The sequence below is a fragment of the Rhinopithecus bieti genome, unplaced genomic scaffold (genome assembly GCF_001698545.2).
Source record: "Rhinopithecus bieti isolate Rb0 unplaced genomic scaffold, ASM169854v2 scaffold_31076, whole genome shotgun sequence".
NCBI lineage: Eukaryota > Metazoa > Chordata > Mammalia > Primates > Cercopithecidae > Rhinopithecus > Rhinopithecus bieti.
In genome coordinates, this window is record NW_016813414.1 from 437,879 (window position 1) to 457,535 (window position 19,657).

Sequence of the window (19,657 nt, forward strand, 5' to 3'; positions counted from 1 at the left end):
TACTTTCAGGTTGCATGTTTTATAGGTTGGCCTTGAATATCTTATTTTATTAATCATAATTAGACTCTTGTACCCTCTTAACAGACCATCGTCTTTAACCAGTTTCAAAAAATTATTCCTCTCTTGTTTCTCCCGTACTGTGAGCATCTCTTACAAAACTATTAGCCAAGGTAACTCCTTAAAAGGTCATCCTTGTGATTTAGGGACTGAGGCAAATTATCTTTCAACTCAAAGTTGCCCTAAATTCTATCCCCAGGCAAACAGCTTGCCATCTTGGCACACACACGCACACAAAATGAAATACATGTTCATTTATGTACTCAAAAAGTATACAGTGACAGATTTCCCAAGGCATATTAGAATTTTATAGTTGCTGCTTGTACTAGAACTGTTTCTTTAGAATAGCTCCTCAATTTCTTTCTCCATTGGATGCAATTCTAGGGGAATTGCCAATCATCTTAACCTTTCCTGGCCATGGAATGGGTATGAGACTCAAGGTAGGCAAATAAGAAAGATCATCTCTCTTTGGAATTTAAAAACAGTTTTTTTGAGATATAAGAGGCATACAATAAATTACACACATTTAAAGTGTGTAATTTGACAAATTATGGGATATGTATATACCTGTGAAACCATTCTCACCATTGAAATAATGAACGTGTCCATCATCCCGCAAAAGTTCCTTGTGCCATTCTGTAATCCTTACCTCCTGTCCCTCCCCACCCCCATCCCCTTTCCCAGGCAACCACTTATCTGCTTTCTGTCACAGTACTTTAGCTTGCAATGTCTGGCATTTTATATAAATGTAAATTTTATATAAATGTAAATGTAAATTTTATATAAATATAAATATACAGGATATAGTCATTGTTAGCTTCTTTCACTCAGTATAATTATTTTGAGATTCCTGCATGTTGTTGTGTCAACAGTCCATTCCTTTTTATTGCTGAATATTATTCTATAGTATGGACAGACCACAATTTATTTATGTATTCACCTATTGATGGACATTTGAGTTGTTTTCCATTTCTGGCTATTAGAAATAAAGCTGCTGGCCGGGCGCGGTGGCTCAAGCCTGTAATCCCAGCACTTTGGGAGGCCGAGACGGGCGGATCACGAGGTCAGGAGATCGAGTCCTCCTGGTAACCGGTGAAACCCCGTCTCTACTAAAAATACAAAAAACTAGCCGGGCGAGGGTGGCGGCCGCCTGTAGTCCCAGCTACTCGGGAGCTTTGAGGCAGGAGAATGGCGGGAACCGGGAGGCGGAGCTTTGCAAGTGAGCTGAGATCTGGCCACTGAACTCCAGTCCGGCCGACAGACGAGACTCGCCACAAAAAAAAAAAAAAAAAAAAAAAAAAAAGAAGAAATAAAGCTGCTATGAACATTTGTATGTAATCCTTACGTGGACATACACTTTTATTTCTCTTGGGTAAATTCCTAAGAGTAGAATAGCAGGATCATATTGTAGATATTTCTTTTTAAGAAACTACCTAACAGTTTTCCAAAGTGGTCAAACCATTTAAATTCCCACCAACCGTGTATAAGAGTTCTAGTTCTTCCACATCCTTATCAACATTTGGTATGTCTATTTAATTTTAGCCATGGTAATAGGTGTGATGTGGTACCTTACTTGGGTTTTGATTTGCAGTTCCATAATGATAAATGTTGTTGAACTTATTTGCCATCGATATATCTTCTTGTATCTGTTCAAATCTTTGCCCATTTTAAAATTGAATTTTTGGATGTTGAGAGTTCTTTACATATCGTGGGTAGGATGTAAGTCCATTTTGTGCTGCTATAACAGAATACCTGAGACTATGTAATTTATAAAGAACAGGAATTTATCTCACAGTCTGGTGGCTGGGAAACCCAAGATCAAGACACAGCAGATTTATTTTCTGATTCAAGCTGGCACCCTTGTTGCTGTGTCTTCAGAGTAGGAGAATTGTGTTCCTCATGTGGCTGATGCAAGACTCCTTATATGGGGTCAGAGCAATAGTAGGTAATACTGTTTTATGTGAAGAATAAAGGAGGAAACAAAAAGGTTCCAGTCAGTTGGAAAGATTCCCTTTAAAAAGCCTCCTCAGGAGTTTTGTGTGGGGCTGTGTCCCTGTCCACCCCAAAGTCCCCTTGGATCACCCGAAGAGGGATTGGGAGCTGGAGCAGTGAGCAGAACGAATACCTCACATGACCAGAGTGGCTGCTCCAGTAATAGAGAACCCCTTTTGAGGTATAGTAATGCATGGAGGGACTTAAGAGCTTGTTATTGGTGGAGTTCCCTGGGCCGAACAGCAAATTAAAGATAACTTGTGAGAAGTCAAAGCTTGGGTTCACAGTTGTATAAGCTGTCACCTGGAATGCCTTACAAACTGAGGTGGCTGTATGAACAGTTAGACCTCATTTATCAGCTTAAAGAGGAGATATTTCAGCCGCAGGCCCAGCAGCTCTACTGGTTATTTGGCCAGTTCAGTGGTCTTATTCATTAACTGAAGAGCACCCAAAACAAAGATCTAGCCAATCAAGTCTCTGTGTGCCTGGAGGGACTGGGCAGTTTGACACCTAAGTTTGAAGATTCAACAATCCTGCTCTTTGAAGCAGACACAACTGCTCTGCATGACTATCACCACATTTGGGTTTCTCAAGACAATTCAAATTCCTTAGCACTTCATGCCTCATGCTAACTCATCAACTATCAGGCCCTTCCTGGAGAAGAAAGGCTATATCCTAATGCCAGAGCAGAAGTCAGCATCCAGCATCACAGATGTCCCTCTAAGTGAATGGCTCCTTGGAGCTCCACCATACCAGTGGTCTTCAGGAACAACCCCCCAGGACTGGCTCACCAAAAAGCAGACCTTGGAGAATAGACTTCTTCCAAAGCCTGCAGTTTCTTCAGTAATGTCTCAGGCAACCGAAAGGGCTTTCAAAACTTGCTCCTCAAGAATCAGCAACAAGAAGTTCCTGAAAAACCAAGTTACCCAAAGTGACAGCATTTTACTACCAGTTCCTTCTTCATTTAATTGAAAGGGTAGAAGATCTAGAGCTTTCTGATCAAGATGAGATGGATCTGTCTGGCTGGCGATTCCCCAGGAATCCCATAAGCTGGAGAAGCCTGAGAATGGCAGTTGTGAAACCAGTGATAAGTTTACATTCTTGTTCCAGTCCTACAATATGAACGATTGGCTTGTCAAAACCAACTCCTATATCAACTGTTGGGGCAACCAGCCCAGCAGTGTAGAGATTTTGAAAAACCTGGGTAATGTGAAGTGCCTGAATGACTACTTGGAGACCAAGAAACTATTGTCTATCCTCAGCATCATTTCCGAGGATTGACTTGTCCAGAAACATCAGGACCCATATAAAGTAAAGGACATATGCAAAGTCAATGAGCCCTGCAAAAGTTTTTCAGAGTGTATGAGAATTGAGAAGGAAGCTCTGTGTAAGTGGCTTCTAAAGAAAGATGGACAAAAAAATGGGATACCTGTGGAACCCAAACCTGAACCTGAGAAGCATCGATTCCCTGAATATGTGGCCCTGTCCTTCAAGAACAAGCTAAGACATCAAAGGCAATGGCTCCTTCTAGAATTGCTGATTCCAAGTCATAAACAACAGTCCCTTGTCAGAGTGGCTCATCAGGCCCCCACATAAGGAAGTAAGTCCCAAGGAAGTGCCTAGTACTGAGGACAGGGCTGGCCAACAAAAGCTTAAAAGCCCCACAATCACTTCCTGGTGTCCCTTTAATACAGCTGACTGGGTCCTGCCAGGAAAGAAGATGGGCACTCTCAGCCAGTGATTGTCTGGAGAAGACAAGTGGCTGCTTCAGAAGAAGGGCCAGGAAGTATTACTTAATCCACCCTTACAGGAGGAACATAACTTCCCCCAAGACCATGATGGCTACCCTACAGTTTGTGATCTCTTTGCCTGTATGAAACTTAAAAGTCGAGAAAGAGAAGTGATTGTATCAAACTCCTCTACAAATGTGAAGGAACAGACAAGAGTTCGGCAGCTTTTCAGCAGATTATTATACATCCACGAGCTGAGTGACTGTGGCTTGCCAAATCATTGTATTTCTGGGTCTGACCAGTTAGCTTAGTCCCTTTCCTGCCTAAATTTGAACTAGTGAAGCAAAATACATCATTGGATTATGAGTTACCATTTAAACAAAAAAGGCTGAGGTGACTCAGTTCTTTCCTTCTGACAGAAGTATTAATTCACCCCATTCTAGAAATGTAGCACCTTGGTGGAGTTTTTCACAAGCCTCCCAGGCTCCTTAGATTGGGTTATTACTAAAAGTACATTAAAACACCGTAGTTTTAAAAAGGAAGTATTTCTGTAATTGAAGTGTATTCTAAAGCTAGTAAACTTCCCTAACTTTTAATTGCCCTGTAGCTGCTTCTCTTGCTGTGTTTTCTTTTATTAGAGGCTGAAATAATTTTTCTGTTCAATATATACTTTGCACAAAAAATTAATCCTGCCAGCAGTGATTACCAAAACATGTACTAATAATCTTGGTACTTTTTGACATTAATTACCAAACATCTTAGCCTACGTTAGTTTTACATTATTTTTCTTCTTCACTTGAAAGAAACTGAGTTACTGCAATTTTTTTCTTTATTCCTTTTTTCTAAATCAAGCTTGTCCAACTCAGGGCCCATAGGCCCCAGGATGTCTTTGAATGCAGCCCAACACAAATTTGTAAATTTTCTTAAAACATTATGAGTTTTTTTTTTTGCAATTTTTTTTAGCTCATCAATTATTATTAGTGTATTTTATGTATGGCCCAAGACAATTCTTCCTATGTGGCCCAGGGAAGCCAAAAGATTGGACATCCCTGCTCTAAATGTTATTAGAGTATCCAGTGAGCTTTTTTGGAAGGGCTCTGTATTGTTTTAAGACCATTTTTCAAGGTAGTTTTAGACTCTTTTCAAAATACTCTATAAATATAGGGTTTAAAAAAGCCCAGGTGCCAACTAAGAGCAAATAGGTGAGACACGTTGGAAACGTAGTGTAGTACTTGAACCACTCACTATTCTAGGGATTATTGGTGTATCCTCTATAAATGGAAGCTGAGCTTGACCCCTGGTACTTTTAACTAGGGATCAAGTTGTCCTCTCACTGTAAGCACAGCATACCTGTACCTCCAAAAGTACAATGCAGTGACATTTTAGTAAACAGGCTGCTTACAACACTTATACCTTGGGATGTTCATTGAAGCTTTATGAAAACTACTGATGTTTTCTCAGTATCTTTAAACTCATGTCCATGCTTTAAAAAGTCTGCAGGAGAGAACTGGGTTTTATAATGTTTTAAAATTCCCTTAAGACATCTTCACCACTTTCCTGACTTTGGAACCTATGAAGTTTCTCAACTGCCTATGTTATTGGAAGTACTTTTGGGAAAATGTCATGGTCCTACAATGTCACTGTCATACAGTTTCATTAAAGTTCTTTGAACCACAGCTGAAAAAGAGCTTTGTATTATTCCTTAAGCCCCACCCAGGTATCATTTAGAACTATAATAATAATAAAGATGATGGGTAAAAACAACTTAAGGACGGCTGGGCACGGTGGCTCATGCCTGTAATCCCAGCACTTTGAGAGGCTGAGGTGGCGGATCACCTGAGGTGGGGTGTTCGAGACCAGCCTGACCAACATGGAGAAACCCCGTCTCTACTAAAAATACAAAATTAGCTGGGCATGGGGGGCGCATGCCTGTAATCCCAGCTACTCAGGAGGCTGAGGTAGGAGAATTGCTTGAACCCAGGAGGCAGAGGTTGCGATGAGCTGAGATAGCGCCATTGCACTCCAGCCTGGGCAACAAGAGCGAAACTCTGTCTCAAAAAAAAAAAAACAAAAAACTTAAGGAGTCTTTCCAGTATCTTAAGTTGCGGCTAACTTTGTAGTTTCTTTTTGGGGCCTAACACACTGTATTTTACATTATCAAAGTGTAATTTACATTTATCTCTATGTTAATGAGTATGCACAACATTCTTTTGCTTGGATGCATTTTGTACCTAACTCCGTTAAAAGCATAACAGCCATTTAAATAAAAAAGCTGCCTCAGAAGCTTCTCCCAATGACTGTCACCACTGCCACCTGTCCCTACCTTGAAGAGAGGCTGGGATATGCATGATTTTAAAAGACTCAGAACAATGCCACTTCTACCATATAGGGAATCTGTACTGAAAGAAGGGGAGAACAGATATTGGGTAGATAATTACAAGTTTTAAAAAAACTTCTAAGCTAAAGAGTCTCTCTTCAGGCCAAGTCATGCAAACATTGTGTGAGAGACACAGCTTAATCTATATTATAATTGATATATCTTACATGCAATGATAGCAATTCCAAAAGATCTGGTAAACACATTGACTAGTGAGTAAGACTTACAATTTTCAGTTATTTTATTTTGAAAATATTTCCCCAAAGAGGTAAGGAATATGATGTAGACATAGGGGTTTCCAAGGGAGAGAATACAGTCACGGGTACTTAGTTTCTGTTTCTGGTTAGGCCAGTAAAGTCTCTTATTCATCCCTCTTTCCCGCTTCTCATTAGAGACAGAAACGAAAACCCATGGCTTCAGGCTGCTAAAAGCCTAAAACAAAGTACAGAAACAACAACAACAACAACAACAAAATAAGGCTGTTGGACAAGCTTGCTGGTCAGCCAAATCCTCTGTTGTTGCTGATGGCTACTTGAAGCGCTTCTTCCACTGTTTCCATTGTAGAATATTTAGGGAGGAAGAGGACACTGAAACATGTCAGTGCTCTCATAGGGTCTCTTTCATTCCAACTTTCAGGACAGCAAAATGTTATTTTCATATTCTTTAAATCTTTCATTTGTAGTCTGTCAGTTCCTGTAAGAAATACTAAAAAGAAGAATAAAATGAAGCAATCTGTTTTACATGGAAACCAGAATCTCTTTACAGAGAAAAAAACGATTCACAAAACTTTATTGTGAGCCCATGTGCAGTGTCCTACATTTGACAGTGCATTGGGGATTGTATTAGAACAATGTCTGACACATAGTCACTGTCCTCAAGCAGCTTAAAGTCTGACTGGGAATATTAGATTCTTGTGAAGAAAAAGACACATAATAGCAAGAGAAAAGCTGTGAGATATAAGACAGCCCAAGGAGGTGTCATGGAGTTAAGTGCCTCCCGAGTCAATGCTGTGCTTGAGAATAAGGAGAGAGAGCCAGGCTGAGATGACTGAGGGGATTTCCAAGAGTTCAGAATTATGCCAGACCTTTAAGGATGGAAAGGTTTAGAAAAGCAACAAGGAGGTAGGTGAGGTTCAAGGCAGGAGAAGGAACTTCAGAGAAAGGCCTGGAGGTGGGAAGGTACAAGGTGAGCTCTGGAGTGTTCAGACAATGGGATTATTTGGTTGGAACAAAAATTTCCTCTAAGAGTTAAGACTGGAAAGGTAGGTTGGGCTTCTATTAAGTCTGAGTATCTTCTAACATACATGTTATCCACAAAAATAAAAATAGAAGATAAATGTTTCTCAAAAGTAAGGAAATAGAAAATGAGAAAGTCATTAAGCCTAAAGATACAAATAAAATAGCTGTGTACAGTAATAGCAAATACAGTATTAATAATATAGGAACAGTAAAAATTAGCCAAATAAAATATCTTAGTTAATCCCACAAAGGCTGAATAAGTGAATGATGACAGGGGTACAGAAAGAAGGCTTGATATTTAGCTTGGATGAAGAAACAAAAACTTTAAAAGCAATAAAAAGGGATGAAATCACAGGGGAAAAGATCGCTTATATAATTAACGTTTGTTTTTTGATGTTGGGACACAGAGGATGTTCAATTGGACTAGGCGTAGCTCTGACACTATGATTTGCTGCAAACTGTACCTATCATAAAGGAAATTTTATCCCATTAAAAGACATACGATTACAGACCTATTCCTTGATATAATACTTACCAAGGAATTTTTTCTTTTCTTCCAGCGTCAATTTGTGGAAAGCCTTCCAAAACATCACTATGGTGGGATGTGAACTGTTATATCCTGGTTCATAACGTGCATTCTAGAGAAAATACAAAAAAAAAAAAAGTTATTGAGGAAATAGGAAGGAAAATTGAATTTAATCAACTTAGACTTTATGATGTACCCTTTCAAATGTTTTCCAATCATAATCTGTATGTCCAACAATCACATCCTTCAGTTCTTCGGGGTGGAATAATTTGATAATGTCTTCGTCGCAGATTTTGTAAAATCCTCTCCGAAATTCTTCATAAACCGCCTTTACAGAGTCATTGAAAATGTAATCGATATACTTAGAAACATAGTCTCTCCTTTAATAAAACAAAAAGTTATTTCAACACTTACTGCAATATCCTGAACGAAATGGTGAGGGGCTAAAAATAAAAGCTAGAATACCTAACAGTTTTGAGTAATTACCATGTGTCCTGGACTATCATAGTTACTAGAGATTATCTACTGTAATTTTTTTTTTTTTTGAGACGGAGTCTCGCACTGTCACCCAGGCTGGAGTGGAGTGGCGTGATCTCAGCTCACTGCAATCTCCACCTCCTGGGTTCAAGAGATTCTCCTGCCTCAGCCTCCCAAGTAGCTGGGATTACACATGCCCACCACCACGCCCAGCTAATTTTTTTGTATTTTTAGTAAAGATGAGGTTTCACCATTTGGCCAGGCTGCTCTCAAACTCCTGACCTTGTGATTTGCCTGCCTCGGCCTCCCAAAGTGCTGGGATTACAGACGTTAGCTGGCCCTAATGTAATTTTTATAACAACTCCATCATAGGCTGCTTATAACATATGTAACTTAAATGTGAAAACACAGATTAAAGTCAAAGAAGGGAAAAAAATATTCTATGCAAACACCAACCAAAATGAATCTGGTGTAGCTATACTAAAATCAGAAAAACATGACTAGGATAGAAAAGTACATTTACTAATGACAACCAGGTCATATACCAGGAAGGTAAAACAATTCAAAAATTTGTTATGTGCTTAGTAATAACTTAACAAAACTTAAAGAAACAGTCATATCTACATGTATAGTATAGATGCTAATATACCTCTCCTACTAACAGAAAAGCAGACAAAAAATTTTTAAGGACAGAGAAGATTCAAATACAATAAATGATCCAAGAAACCTATTTAGAATACTGCAACAAGATCTCTACATAGAAAACTACATAACATTTTTTCAAGAGTGACTAAAGACGAGCTAAACAAATGGAGATTTTATATTCATGGATTGAAGACTCTTTAAGATGTCATATTTTCCCCCAAAATTGATCTATAGGTTCAATACAATCAGTTTCAAAAATTGAAAAAATAAAACCTGATCCATACATTGTATCTTACTAAAAAAATCAATTAAAGTGGATCATAGATCTAAATGTGAGAAATAAAATGATAAGCTTCTAGAAGAAAATACAGGGGAATATATTCATAGCCCTAGGATAGGGAAGTAGTCATAAAATAGAAAACAGAAAAACACTAAGCATTAAGGAAAATATTGATAAAGTGGACTACATTACAATTACAAAGTTTGGCTAATCAAAAGACACATTTAAAAACTGAAAACAAAAGCCACAGTATATAAGAAGATATTTGCAGTACATATAACCAACAAAAGACTTACATCTAGAACTCTCATAAACTGACAAGAAAAAAAAAAGCAACAGAAAAATAGACTAAAGATGAGGAATAATTATTTCTGAAAAGAGGATATCCAAATAGCCAATAGGCATATAAAGTGCTTACCATTAGTAATGAGAGAAATGCAAATTAAAACCACAATGAAATACTACTATATACCCACCAGAACTGCTAATTTTAAAAAGACTAGCAATACTATTAGAGTGGACATAGAGCAATTAGAACTGTCGTATCCTACTGATGAAAGTCTGCCTCCATTTTTTTATGTTTGCTTACTAACAGCTTTCAAGTACCACTCCTCCTCCTTTTTCCCCTTTCGCCTCCAAATTTGCACAACACAGGCTCGCTCCCTGGGCACCCACTGACAGCTGTGTGGCTTAAATTTCCCCACGCATGCTCTGGGTTGCATGGGAACCCTAACCCTGGCCCCATGCCGGAACCACCATAAAAACTAAAGCCACCTGCCTCTCTCTTCACTTAAGCCAAAGAGATCAGCTTGGATGCCTGTCCAGTTCTCCCCAGAAAGCCCCATTATGTACAAAACATTTTCATACTCTCTGGCACACATATGGCATCATCCATATCAATATCCAAATGAATTTCAGGAGGATTGATCCTGCTCTGCATGGAGCAAGGGGAAACCACAAGGCACCAAGCACTTCTCCCAGTTACATACTAACAAATGCCTGCACATAAACAAAACACATGTACAAGAATGTTCACAAGAGCATTATTCATAACAGTCCAAAACTTGAAATACACTATGTCGGTCAAAATACTACAGATAGGCCGGGTGTGGTGGCTCACGCCTGTAATCCCAGCACTTTGGGAGGCCAAGGCAGGTGGATCACAAGGTCAGGAGATCGAGACCATCCTGGCTAACACGATGAAATCCCATCTCTATTAAAATACAAAAAATTAGCTGGGCATGGTGGCGAGCGCTTGTAGTCCCAGCTACTTGGGAGGCAGGAGAATCGCTTGAACCCGGGAGACGGAGGTTGCAATGAGGCAAGATCATGCCACTGCACTCCAGCCTGGGTGACACAGCAAGGCTCCATCTCAAAAAAAAAAAAAAAAAAAAAAGAAAGAAAGAAAAAGAAAAGCAAANCTAACAAATGCCTGCACATAAACAAAACACATGTACAAGAATGTTCACAAGAGCATTATTCATAACAGTCCAAAACTTGAAATACACTATGTCGGTCAAAAATACTACAGATAGGCCGGGTGTGGTGGCTCACGCCTGTAATCCCAGCACTTTGGGAGGCCAAGGCAGGTGGATCACAAGGTCAGGAGATCGAGACCATCCTGGCTAACACGATGAAATCCCATCTCTATTAAAATACAAAAAATTAGCTGGGCATGGTGGCGAGCGCTTGTAGTCCCAGCTACTTGGGAGGCAGGAGAATCGCTTGAACCCGGGAGACGGAGGTTGCAATGAGGCAAGATCATGCCACTGCACTCCAGCCTGGGTGACACAGCAAGGCTCCATCTCAAAAAAAAAAAAAAAAAAAAACACAAAAAAAAACTATAGATAAAACTGTGATGTATTCATACAATACACAACTATACAGCTGGAAATGTTATATTTCTTGATCTGGCAGTAATTACACAGGCACGTTTGCTTTGTAAAATTCACTAACTGTACATTCATGACTTGTGCAATTTTCTGTTATATAGGTTGTATTTCAATACAAAATTAAAAAAAAAAATATTTAAGAAATTGTGGAAAAAGATGTGATGCAGGCCAGCATGCTTCCTAGAGATCTCTGACCAATTATCAAGGGAAGGTTCTATAATCCCAAACTCCATGGCTTTAAATGGCATTCCATAAGATGTTGGGGAGTCAAAATATCATAGTAACCTTTTCAACAAATACTTACTATGTGCCTGCAATGTACCAGGCACCACTGTAGACTACTCTAGGTACTGAATATACAGTGGTGAATAATAAAGATCAAGTCCCTGCCGCATTCACTATCATGGGAAAAACAATGAGAAATAAATAAGCAAATAAACCCCAAAGGAAGGTGATGTGTAATACAAAAAGAAAAAGTAAAGCAGAGTGAGTGGATAAAGAGGGACAGATGGTGGTGCTGTAATTTTGGACAGGAAGAAATAGAAAGGTCTCTCTGGGAAAGCCATTTCCATTTCTTACCACAATATAGACTCCATGATATATATGTCAAAACACATACAACACACACCAACTTCTCTGCCTTAGCAAAAAATGATTAATGATAATGAAAAATTAAAGAGCTAAAAGGAATTTTTAGAGCTTAGCGAAATAAAAATAGTAAATATACAAACCAACTATTTCATTTTTTGTACCTACTTGTTAGTCTGGTTGACAATTATGCTACTTCCATTAGGAATTAAGTTTGTGTCGTTTCTGTCCCAGTGTACCTGTAACCACAAATGAACTCATATAATAACCTATCAATCAACAAAAACTCTTTGGAGCATACTTTTTAACAAGAATGTGTTAAAATGTATATTTTTATCATAAAGCTAGCAAGGAATATACAAACAAAAAATTACACCCTATCATACTGAATACATTTTTTCAAAGCTTGAATTATCTTATTTTAACTGATCAAATTAAACAAATTAATTGGAAAATTGCTACATCTCAGTATTCACTTCATACAGCATAGACCCAGTATGGTAGATTTACAAGAATGGCCACGAATTCTTCCCATCCTAGTTCTTCTGCTCCTTTGCCTAGTGGCTTTGCAACACTTCCAATCAAGGGGGGAGGCTATCTCTTCAGTCACTGAATCTGGCCATGGCCATGTGAAGCACTTTAGCCAACAGGATCTGAAAGAAGCAGAAGCATGTGTGGTGGGGTTTGCTATCCTTTCCTCTCTGTAATCCTAAGGCCACCATGTGAAGAATAAAGACTGCAGTCTTGCTTCAAAAGCCACAGCTAGCCTATTGGAGAATGAGAGACCACAGGGAATAGAGACAAGCTGTTGCAGCTGATACCCTATAACCCAACCAGCCTGCCAATGACTGGGCATGTGAGTGACACCACTTTAGACCATCCAGCCCAGCCAAGTCGGCCCAGTTCAGAAACCCACAAAATTGTATATGTTCTTTTAGGGCACTTGGTTTTAAGGTTGGCTGTTACATAGTAAAATCTAACTGACGCACCTAGATCATGATGAAGAACAATACCTTTTTCACTAATTTATTTCAGGTTTTTTTTTTTTTTTAAGTGAAAATAGACATGTTTAGTTAAATATGTAAAGGGTTAATCAGATTAAAACTAATCTGTTATCTGCTTTTGTTACTCACATTAAAATGGATGTAAAATACTTCTTCAAAGTTATCACCTTCATCATCCAGAAGTGTTTGCAAATTCCTAAGGGAAAAAATAATCTTGCTTTTAAAAACGTAATAACCATGATCACTAGACACAGCATCTAAAATAAATGTCAAATGTATAGCTATTCTGAAGGTAGGAGGTCAGATATAGTTCACAGCACTTCTTTCTCCATGTACTGATAACCTAAACAGGGCCAGACGTCAACTAAACATGTCAAATTTAGGAAGCTTGTCTGCAATTCTGCAGGCTGCCTGCCTGCTTCACAGCTCTCTTCCCTTTACCCTAAATTCCCTACCTAATGATTGTAGGTTTCTATTTAGAAAAGGATTCTAACGTTCACTGACAGTGAAACTCATTCAAACTGGTGTAACCTTTATTGAAGCTTTTGAACTTTACTTACAGAATAGGTCTCATATTAAATTTCAGGTATCAGTAACTCTGAGGTGGGTCAAAGGACCTTCTCTGCACCTCTTGTCCCAATATCATCAAGCTTAAGAAACACCTGAAATTAGACTACCTTAATAGTTTCAGGGCATTTGTGAGAATAGAAGTCACATCAAAATGGACAGTAACCAATTTTTAAATATTTCCATCCTATCATCCTATGATGCTTTATACATGCTTTTGAAATAACATGATGTCTCATTGTATTTGCTCATTCACTCAAATATTTATTCAACAAACATTTAAGTAACCCCTACCATAGCAGGCATAGGGGATGTAAACTTGAGACTAAGATATTACTGCCAATAAACTCTGGGACTTGAAGGTGAAGTATGCTGATGGGAGTCTTACCTACAATACAGTGAGGTATGTGCAGCCAGAGAACTATGGAAATCACATAGGCTTAAAATAGCACAGTTACATTTTTCTGAAGGGATACACATGACATTGGGAAAGGCCTCTGGGATAAGGTAGAATCTGAACTGATTTTTTTTCCCCACTGGATTTTTAGATTACTGTATTGTGAAGTAACGGACCATGTTTTATTCATTGTGGGTTGTTTTTGTTTTTGTGGGGAAAGAGGTGAATTGTTCGCCAGCTGTGATCCTGTGAAATTGAACAAGTTACGTGTTTCTAAAATACAATGGTGGGCCAGGTGCAGTGGCTCACGCCTGTAATCCCAGCAATTTGGGAGGCCAAGGTGGGTAGATCACTTGAGGTCAAGAGTTTGAGACCAGCCTGGCCAACATGGTGAAACCTCATCTCTACTAAAAATGCAAAAATTAGCCAGGCATGGTGGCATGTGCCTGTAATTCCAGTTACTCAGGAGACTGAGGGACAAGAATCGCTTGAACCTGGGAGGCGGAGGTTGCAGTGAGCCCAGATCCCACCACTGCACTCCAGCCTGGGCCACAGAGTGGGAGACTCTGTCTCAAAATAAATAAAATAAAATAAAATTCAACGTAGAACAGGCATAGGATAGACATTCCCATTTCAAAAGGGAGTAATAGAAACAAGAAAGGGGTAAGAGGTCCCAATTAAGTCCAAAACTCAAAACGGCATGCAACATTAAATCTTAAGGCTTGAGAATAATCTTTGACTCAATGTCCCACCTTCAGGACACACTGGGGTTGGGGTTGGGCTCCTAAGTTTCCAGGCAGCTCTACACCCATGGCTTTGCTGGGCACAGCCCACCTGGAGGCTCTCACACATTAGTATTGGGTGCTTGTGGTTCTCCCTCAGGCTGGAATTGCACACTGGTGGTTCTTCTGGGGTCTCTAGAGCAGCCTCACTCCTATGACTCCACTAGGCACTGCCTTAGTGGGGGCTCTTGACAGTGGCCTCAACCCTGTGCCAGTTCTCTGCCTGCACCCCATGGCTCTGTGAAGTATCTTTTGATATCTAGGTAGGAGAAGCCAAGGCCCCACAGCTTGTACACTCTGTGTCAGTAGAGATGGCACAGCCTGCCCACCATCCAGGTTTACCACCTGTGCCCTCTGATGGGACAGCCACTGTGACCCACACCACACCTGGGGCCACTGGAGTCACACCTGGGTCAGCTGAGGAGCACTGTGCCAGAATGCAATGAGTAGGGACTTGAGGCAGCACTGGACATCAAATGTCCAGGTCCTGTGGGTACACAAAGCCACTCTTGACATAGTTCTGTCCTCCAGGCCTTGGTACTCAGGGCCTATGATGGGATTGACAGCCCCCAGTGATCTCAGAAATGCCTTTGGGGTCATTCTTCCATTGTCTTGATGAACAGCACCAGGCTTCCATCCATCCACACTAATCTCTTTATTAAAGAGTCACCTGGCCACACCCTTGGTGCTCTCTTCAAAACACGTTTGCATTCTTTACAACATGGCCAGGCTGAGCATTTCCAAATCTTTAAGTTCAGCTTTTTTTCTAATGATAAATTCCACTGTAAATAATTCTCCCTGCTTCCATTTTGGTATAAGCAGTCAAGAAAAGTCATATTGTTCCTTTACCACTTTGCTTACAGATTGCTTCTGCCAAATATCCTATTTCATTGTCAAGAATCTTACTTTATACAAATACTAGGATACAACACAATTCAGCTACATTCTTTGCCACTTTATATAGTAACCAGGATCACCTCTCCTCCAATTTCCAGTGTGTTCCTCACTTCCATCTGAGATCTCATCAGAATTGCCTTTATTGTCTATGTTTATACTAACATTCTGATCACGACCACTTAGGTAATCTCTAAGAAGACCGAGGCTTTCTCTAGAGGTCTCCTCTTCTTCTGAACCCTTGCCAGAACTGCTCTATAGGGCAATACGCGATTTTTCTAGCATGCACCTCAAAACTCTTCCACTACTTATTACCCAGTTCCAAAGTTGCTTCCAATGCCACACTTCTTGGTAGCAAGAAGTCCCTTAGTCCATTTAGGCTGCTATAACAAAATATCTTAGACTGGGTAATCTATAAACATAAATTTATTGCTCACGGTTCTGGAGGCTTGGAATACAAGATCAAAGTGCCAGCAGATTCGGTGTCTGAATCTAAAGGGAATAGGTGATGACCCATTCCTTTTCAATGGTGCCCTCTCTATCCTCTTATGGTGGAAGGGGCGAATAGGCTCCCTTGGGCCTCTTTCATAGGGGAATGAATTCCACTCATGAGGCCTCCACACTGGGGATTTGGCTTTGATATATGAATTTTTGGGGAACACATTCAGATCCTGATAGCACCTTCCTTTCTGCATTTTTCTAACACCCTCCTGATGAACAGAGAAGTTCTTTAATCTTATTGCAGTTAAATGTATGAAATCTTCTCTTTAATGTTGGTACGTTACATGTCTTGTTTAAGAAATGTCAAAGGTGAGAAATATAATTTTCTTGTATTTTCATGATTTTTGCATTTAATATCTAAATCCTTCATCTTCATGGAGGTGATTATCATGTATGGTATAAGACAAGGATCTACTTTCATTTTTCTCCCCAGACAGATACCATTTTTTCCCCCAGACAGATATCATTTTTTTTTTCCAGTTCCATTTATTTAGTACTCCTATTCCCCTTGATCAAATATGTCACCTCTAATAAAGTTCCATATAGGCATGGGTCCATTTCTGATCTATCTTCTGTTCTATTGGAAGACCTATCATACTGTCCTAAATAATACAGCTTTCTAATAATTCCTTTTTTTTTTGAGATGGAGTCTCGCTCTGTCGCCCAGACTGGAGTGCAGTGGCACAATCTTGGCTCACTGCAACCTCCGCCTCCTGGGTTCACGTCAGTCTCCTGCCTCAACCTCCCGAGTAGCTGGGACTACAGGCGCCCGCCACCACGCCCAGCTAATTTTTTGTATTTTTAGTAGAGGTGGGGATTCACCATGTTAGCCAGGATGGTCTCGATCTCCTGACCTCATGATCCACCCACCTCAGCCTCCCAAAGTGCTGGGATTACAGGCGTGAGCCACCACGCCCGGTCTCTAATAATTCTTGATATCTGACAGACCAAGTTCTCCATCCTTATTTGCCTTAAGAATTATTTCTGGTTATTCCCAACCCTTTGTTCATCCATATAAATTTTAGAACCAGGTTGTCAAGTTTAATAAAAAGCCTCCTGGGATTAAAATTGAGTTTTACTGAACACAGAGATCACTGGTTCTCAAAATGTGAGCCAGACCAGCAATTATTGGGAATCCTTGGGCCTTTACAGAGTTCATGAGATCAAAACCATTTTCATAACATTATTAAGATGTTATTTGCCTCTTTTCACATTCTGCTGTGAGTAAACAGAAGAGTTTTCAAGAAGCTATATGACACTGTGGAATGCTCTGATAGCTAAAAGATATTGTGTATTCCTGTGTTTAAAATACTTAATTTCTACTCCTGTAAATACTGACAGATATAACCAACCTAAGTAAAAGCACTTTGGAGTCAATATTTTTAAGAGAATCTTAAGACCTAAAAGTTTGAGAAACAATGATACAAATGTAAAGATCTTTTAGTTCATGTACATTGTTAATTATCAGTCTTCTGAGGCATAAAGATTATTTAGGTTATCTTTGATGTTTCCAGTAAAATAAAAATGACAAATTTATCTTCTTCTTTCTAAATCTTGTGCTTTTGATTTTTTTTTTTTTCCTTATTAGTACAGTTTGTATAAATGATTAACAGACTCTGGTGCCAGACTGTGTTCAGATCATGGTTCTGCCATTATGGGGCCTTGAGCAAGCTATCTAATCTCTCTGTGTTTTAGTTTCTGAATCTGTACAAGAGGGATGATACTACTACTAGAATCATATTACTGTTCTTATTCTTTTTTTTTAATTGAGACAGAGTCTTCTTCTGTCACCCAGGCTGGAGTGCAGTGGTATGATGATGGCTCACTGCAGCCTCGACCTCCTGGGCTCAATCTATCCACCCGCCTTAGCCTCCTGAGGTGTGCCTCCTGGCATGTGCCAGCATGCCCAGCTAATTTTTGTTTTTTTTGTTTGTTTGTTTTTGTAGAGATGAGGTCTCGCCATGTTGGCCAGGCTGGTCTCAAACTCCTGGGCTCCAGCAATCCACTTGCCTCAGCCTCCCTGCAGTGCTGGGGTTACAGGGATGAGCCATCATGCCTGGCCTGTTCTTACTCTTTAAAAAAATAACAATAAAAATCCCTGTAGTATTCCATTGCATAAATATACCAAAAATATATCATTCCCTTAGTGAAGGACATTTAGGGAGCCTTTACATTATGAACTATAAATATAATGCATATTACTGTACACTGATCCTTGCCTGGTTGTGTATTTCTGAAAGTTAAATGTCTAGAAGTAGAATTGTTGGGTTGAAAAGGCAAACATTTTTGATTTTGCTAAGTCCTGCCACACTGTTCTCTGAAAAGGAGTACCAATCTGTATTTCCACTAATAACACCTGAAATTAAAATGAAAGTTTTCAAGCCCTTGCTAATACTATATAGCATCAACACTTCAAACCACCGTCAACCTGAAGTATAAATTAGCCTCTTACTTTAATAGGCATTCTATGAGCACTGGTGAGACTGAAGACATTTTCATTGAGGAGGCATTTCTATTGCTTCTTTCCGGTTGCCTTCTTGGATACTTTGTGAATATTTCTTATGGATGTGTAGGAATGCTTTACACAGCAAGGATATTAAAACCCTTCTACTGTTGCCATTTTTTGGTGAGGTGGTGGCTTGTCTTTTAACTTAGAAATAAGTTTCCATTTTAAAGGTGATGACATGAAACAACATTTAACATAAACATCACTAGTAGATTTTGCACCAAGGTGTATGTAACCTGTGCTCTGTGCATGACTATTCCTACACAGAAAAAGTTGAAAGATTAATGCAAACATTGAAGACTAGTTAAGGGAATAATCAACACTTCCTAATTTTAGAAAATGAAATTATCATCCAACAATTCTTGTCAAAATTAAAACTGGTCAGAAGTACCTAAAATGCTGCTGTTGAACATGAAAATATTATGAAGTGTGTGTACTTAAATATTTGCCTAAATATATGTTTATTAGATAGAGTCCTTCCTCAGGAACTATGTTTACTTACTTTCCCAAATCAGGACTGAGTTCTTTCAAGTCTTCCAATGATGGCATTTGGTCCAAAAGTTTCTTAAACAGTGCCAGTGGGAAAGGGAGGTTGGCAACATTGCAATTGAACAGGGAAAGTCCACATAGGAGCCCAAAGAAGAAATACCTTTTCTTCTCAAATTTAGGCTGAAAAGCGAAAAAAAAATCTTAAAGTATTATGAGTTTTTACCAGTACAATGAAATATTTATATTAAATAAACCTTTGTTCCTCTTACATAAAATCAAATCTCAAATTGAAAAATTTAAAGCCTGAGATAAGAATGTTTAGGGTTTATATTAGTTTGGTGCAAAAGTAATTGCAGTTTTTGCCATTAAAAGGCAAAACCTGCAATTACTTTTGCACCAACCTAATATTTGGTCATTAAGTCAATTTAAATCCCTGCCACTCTCATGCTTGTAATCCCAGCCCTTTGGGAGGTCAAGCTGGGCAGATAACCTGAGGTCAGGAGTTTGAGACCAGCCTGGCCAAACTGGTGAAACCCCATCTCTACTAAAAAACACAAAAACTACCCAGGTGTGGTGGCGGAAGCCTGTAATCCCAGTTACTGTAATCCCGCCAGGCTGAGGCGGGAATGGCTTGTGCCTGGGAGGCGGAGGTTGCAGTGAGCTAAGATCATGGCACTGCACTCCAGCCTGGGTGACAGAGTGAGATTCCATCTCA

General features: G+C 39.4%; 1 protein-coding gene and 1 pseudogene across 1 annotated transcript in view; one reads left to right on the forward strand and one right to left on the reverse strand.

The window, feature by feature from the left end:
* Positions 1–1,373: 1,373 nt before the first annotated feature.
* On the forward strand, positions 1,374–4,739 carry LOC108512870 (nuclear receptor coactivator 4 pseudogene; annotated as a pseudogene).
* Positions 4,740–6,391: 1,652 nt separating this feature from the next.
* Positions 6,392–19,657, reverse strand: part of HERC5 (HECT and RLD domain containing E3 ubiquitin protein ligase 5) — a 56,223-nt gene continuing 42,957 nt past the window's right edge. Inside the window, exons 18-23 of the mRNA XM_017848378.1 lie at positions 18,956–19,122; positions 12,936–13,002; positions 11,971–12,041; positions 8,117–8,300; positions 7,930–8,032; positions 6,392–6,861 (exon numbers count right to left, since the gene is read on the reverse strand). Of these exons, the coding sequence (XP_017703867.1) occupies positions 6,656–6,861; positions 7,930–8,032; positions 8,117–8,300; positions 11,971–12,041; positions 12,936–13,002; positions 18,956–19,122 (798 nt within the window). The 3' untranslated portion in view covers positions 6,392–6,655. The remainder of the gene's footprint in view (positions 6,862–7,929; positions 8,033–8,116; positions 8,301–11,970; positions 12,042–12,935; positions 13,003–18,955; positions 19,123–19,657) is intronic.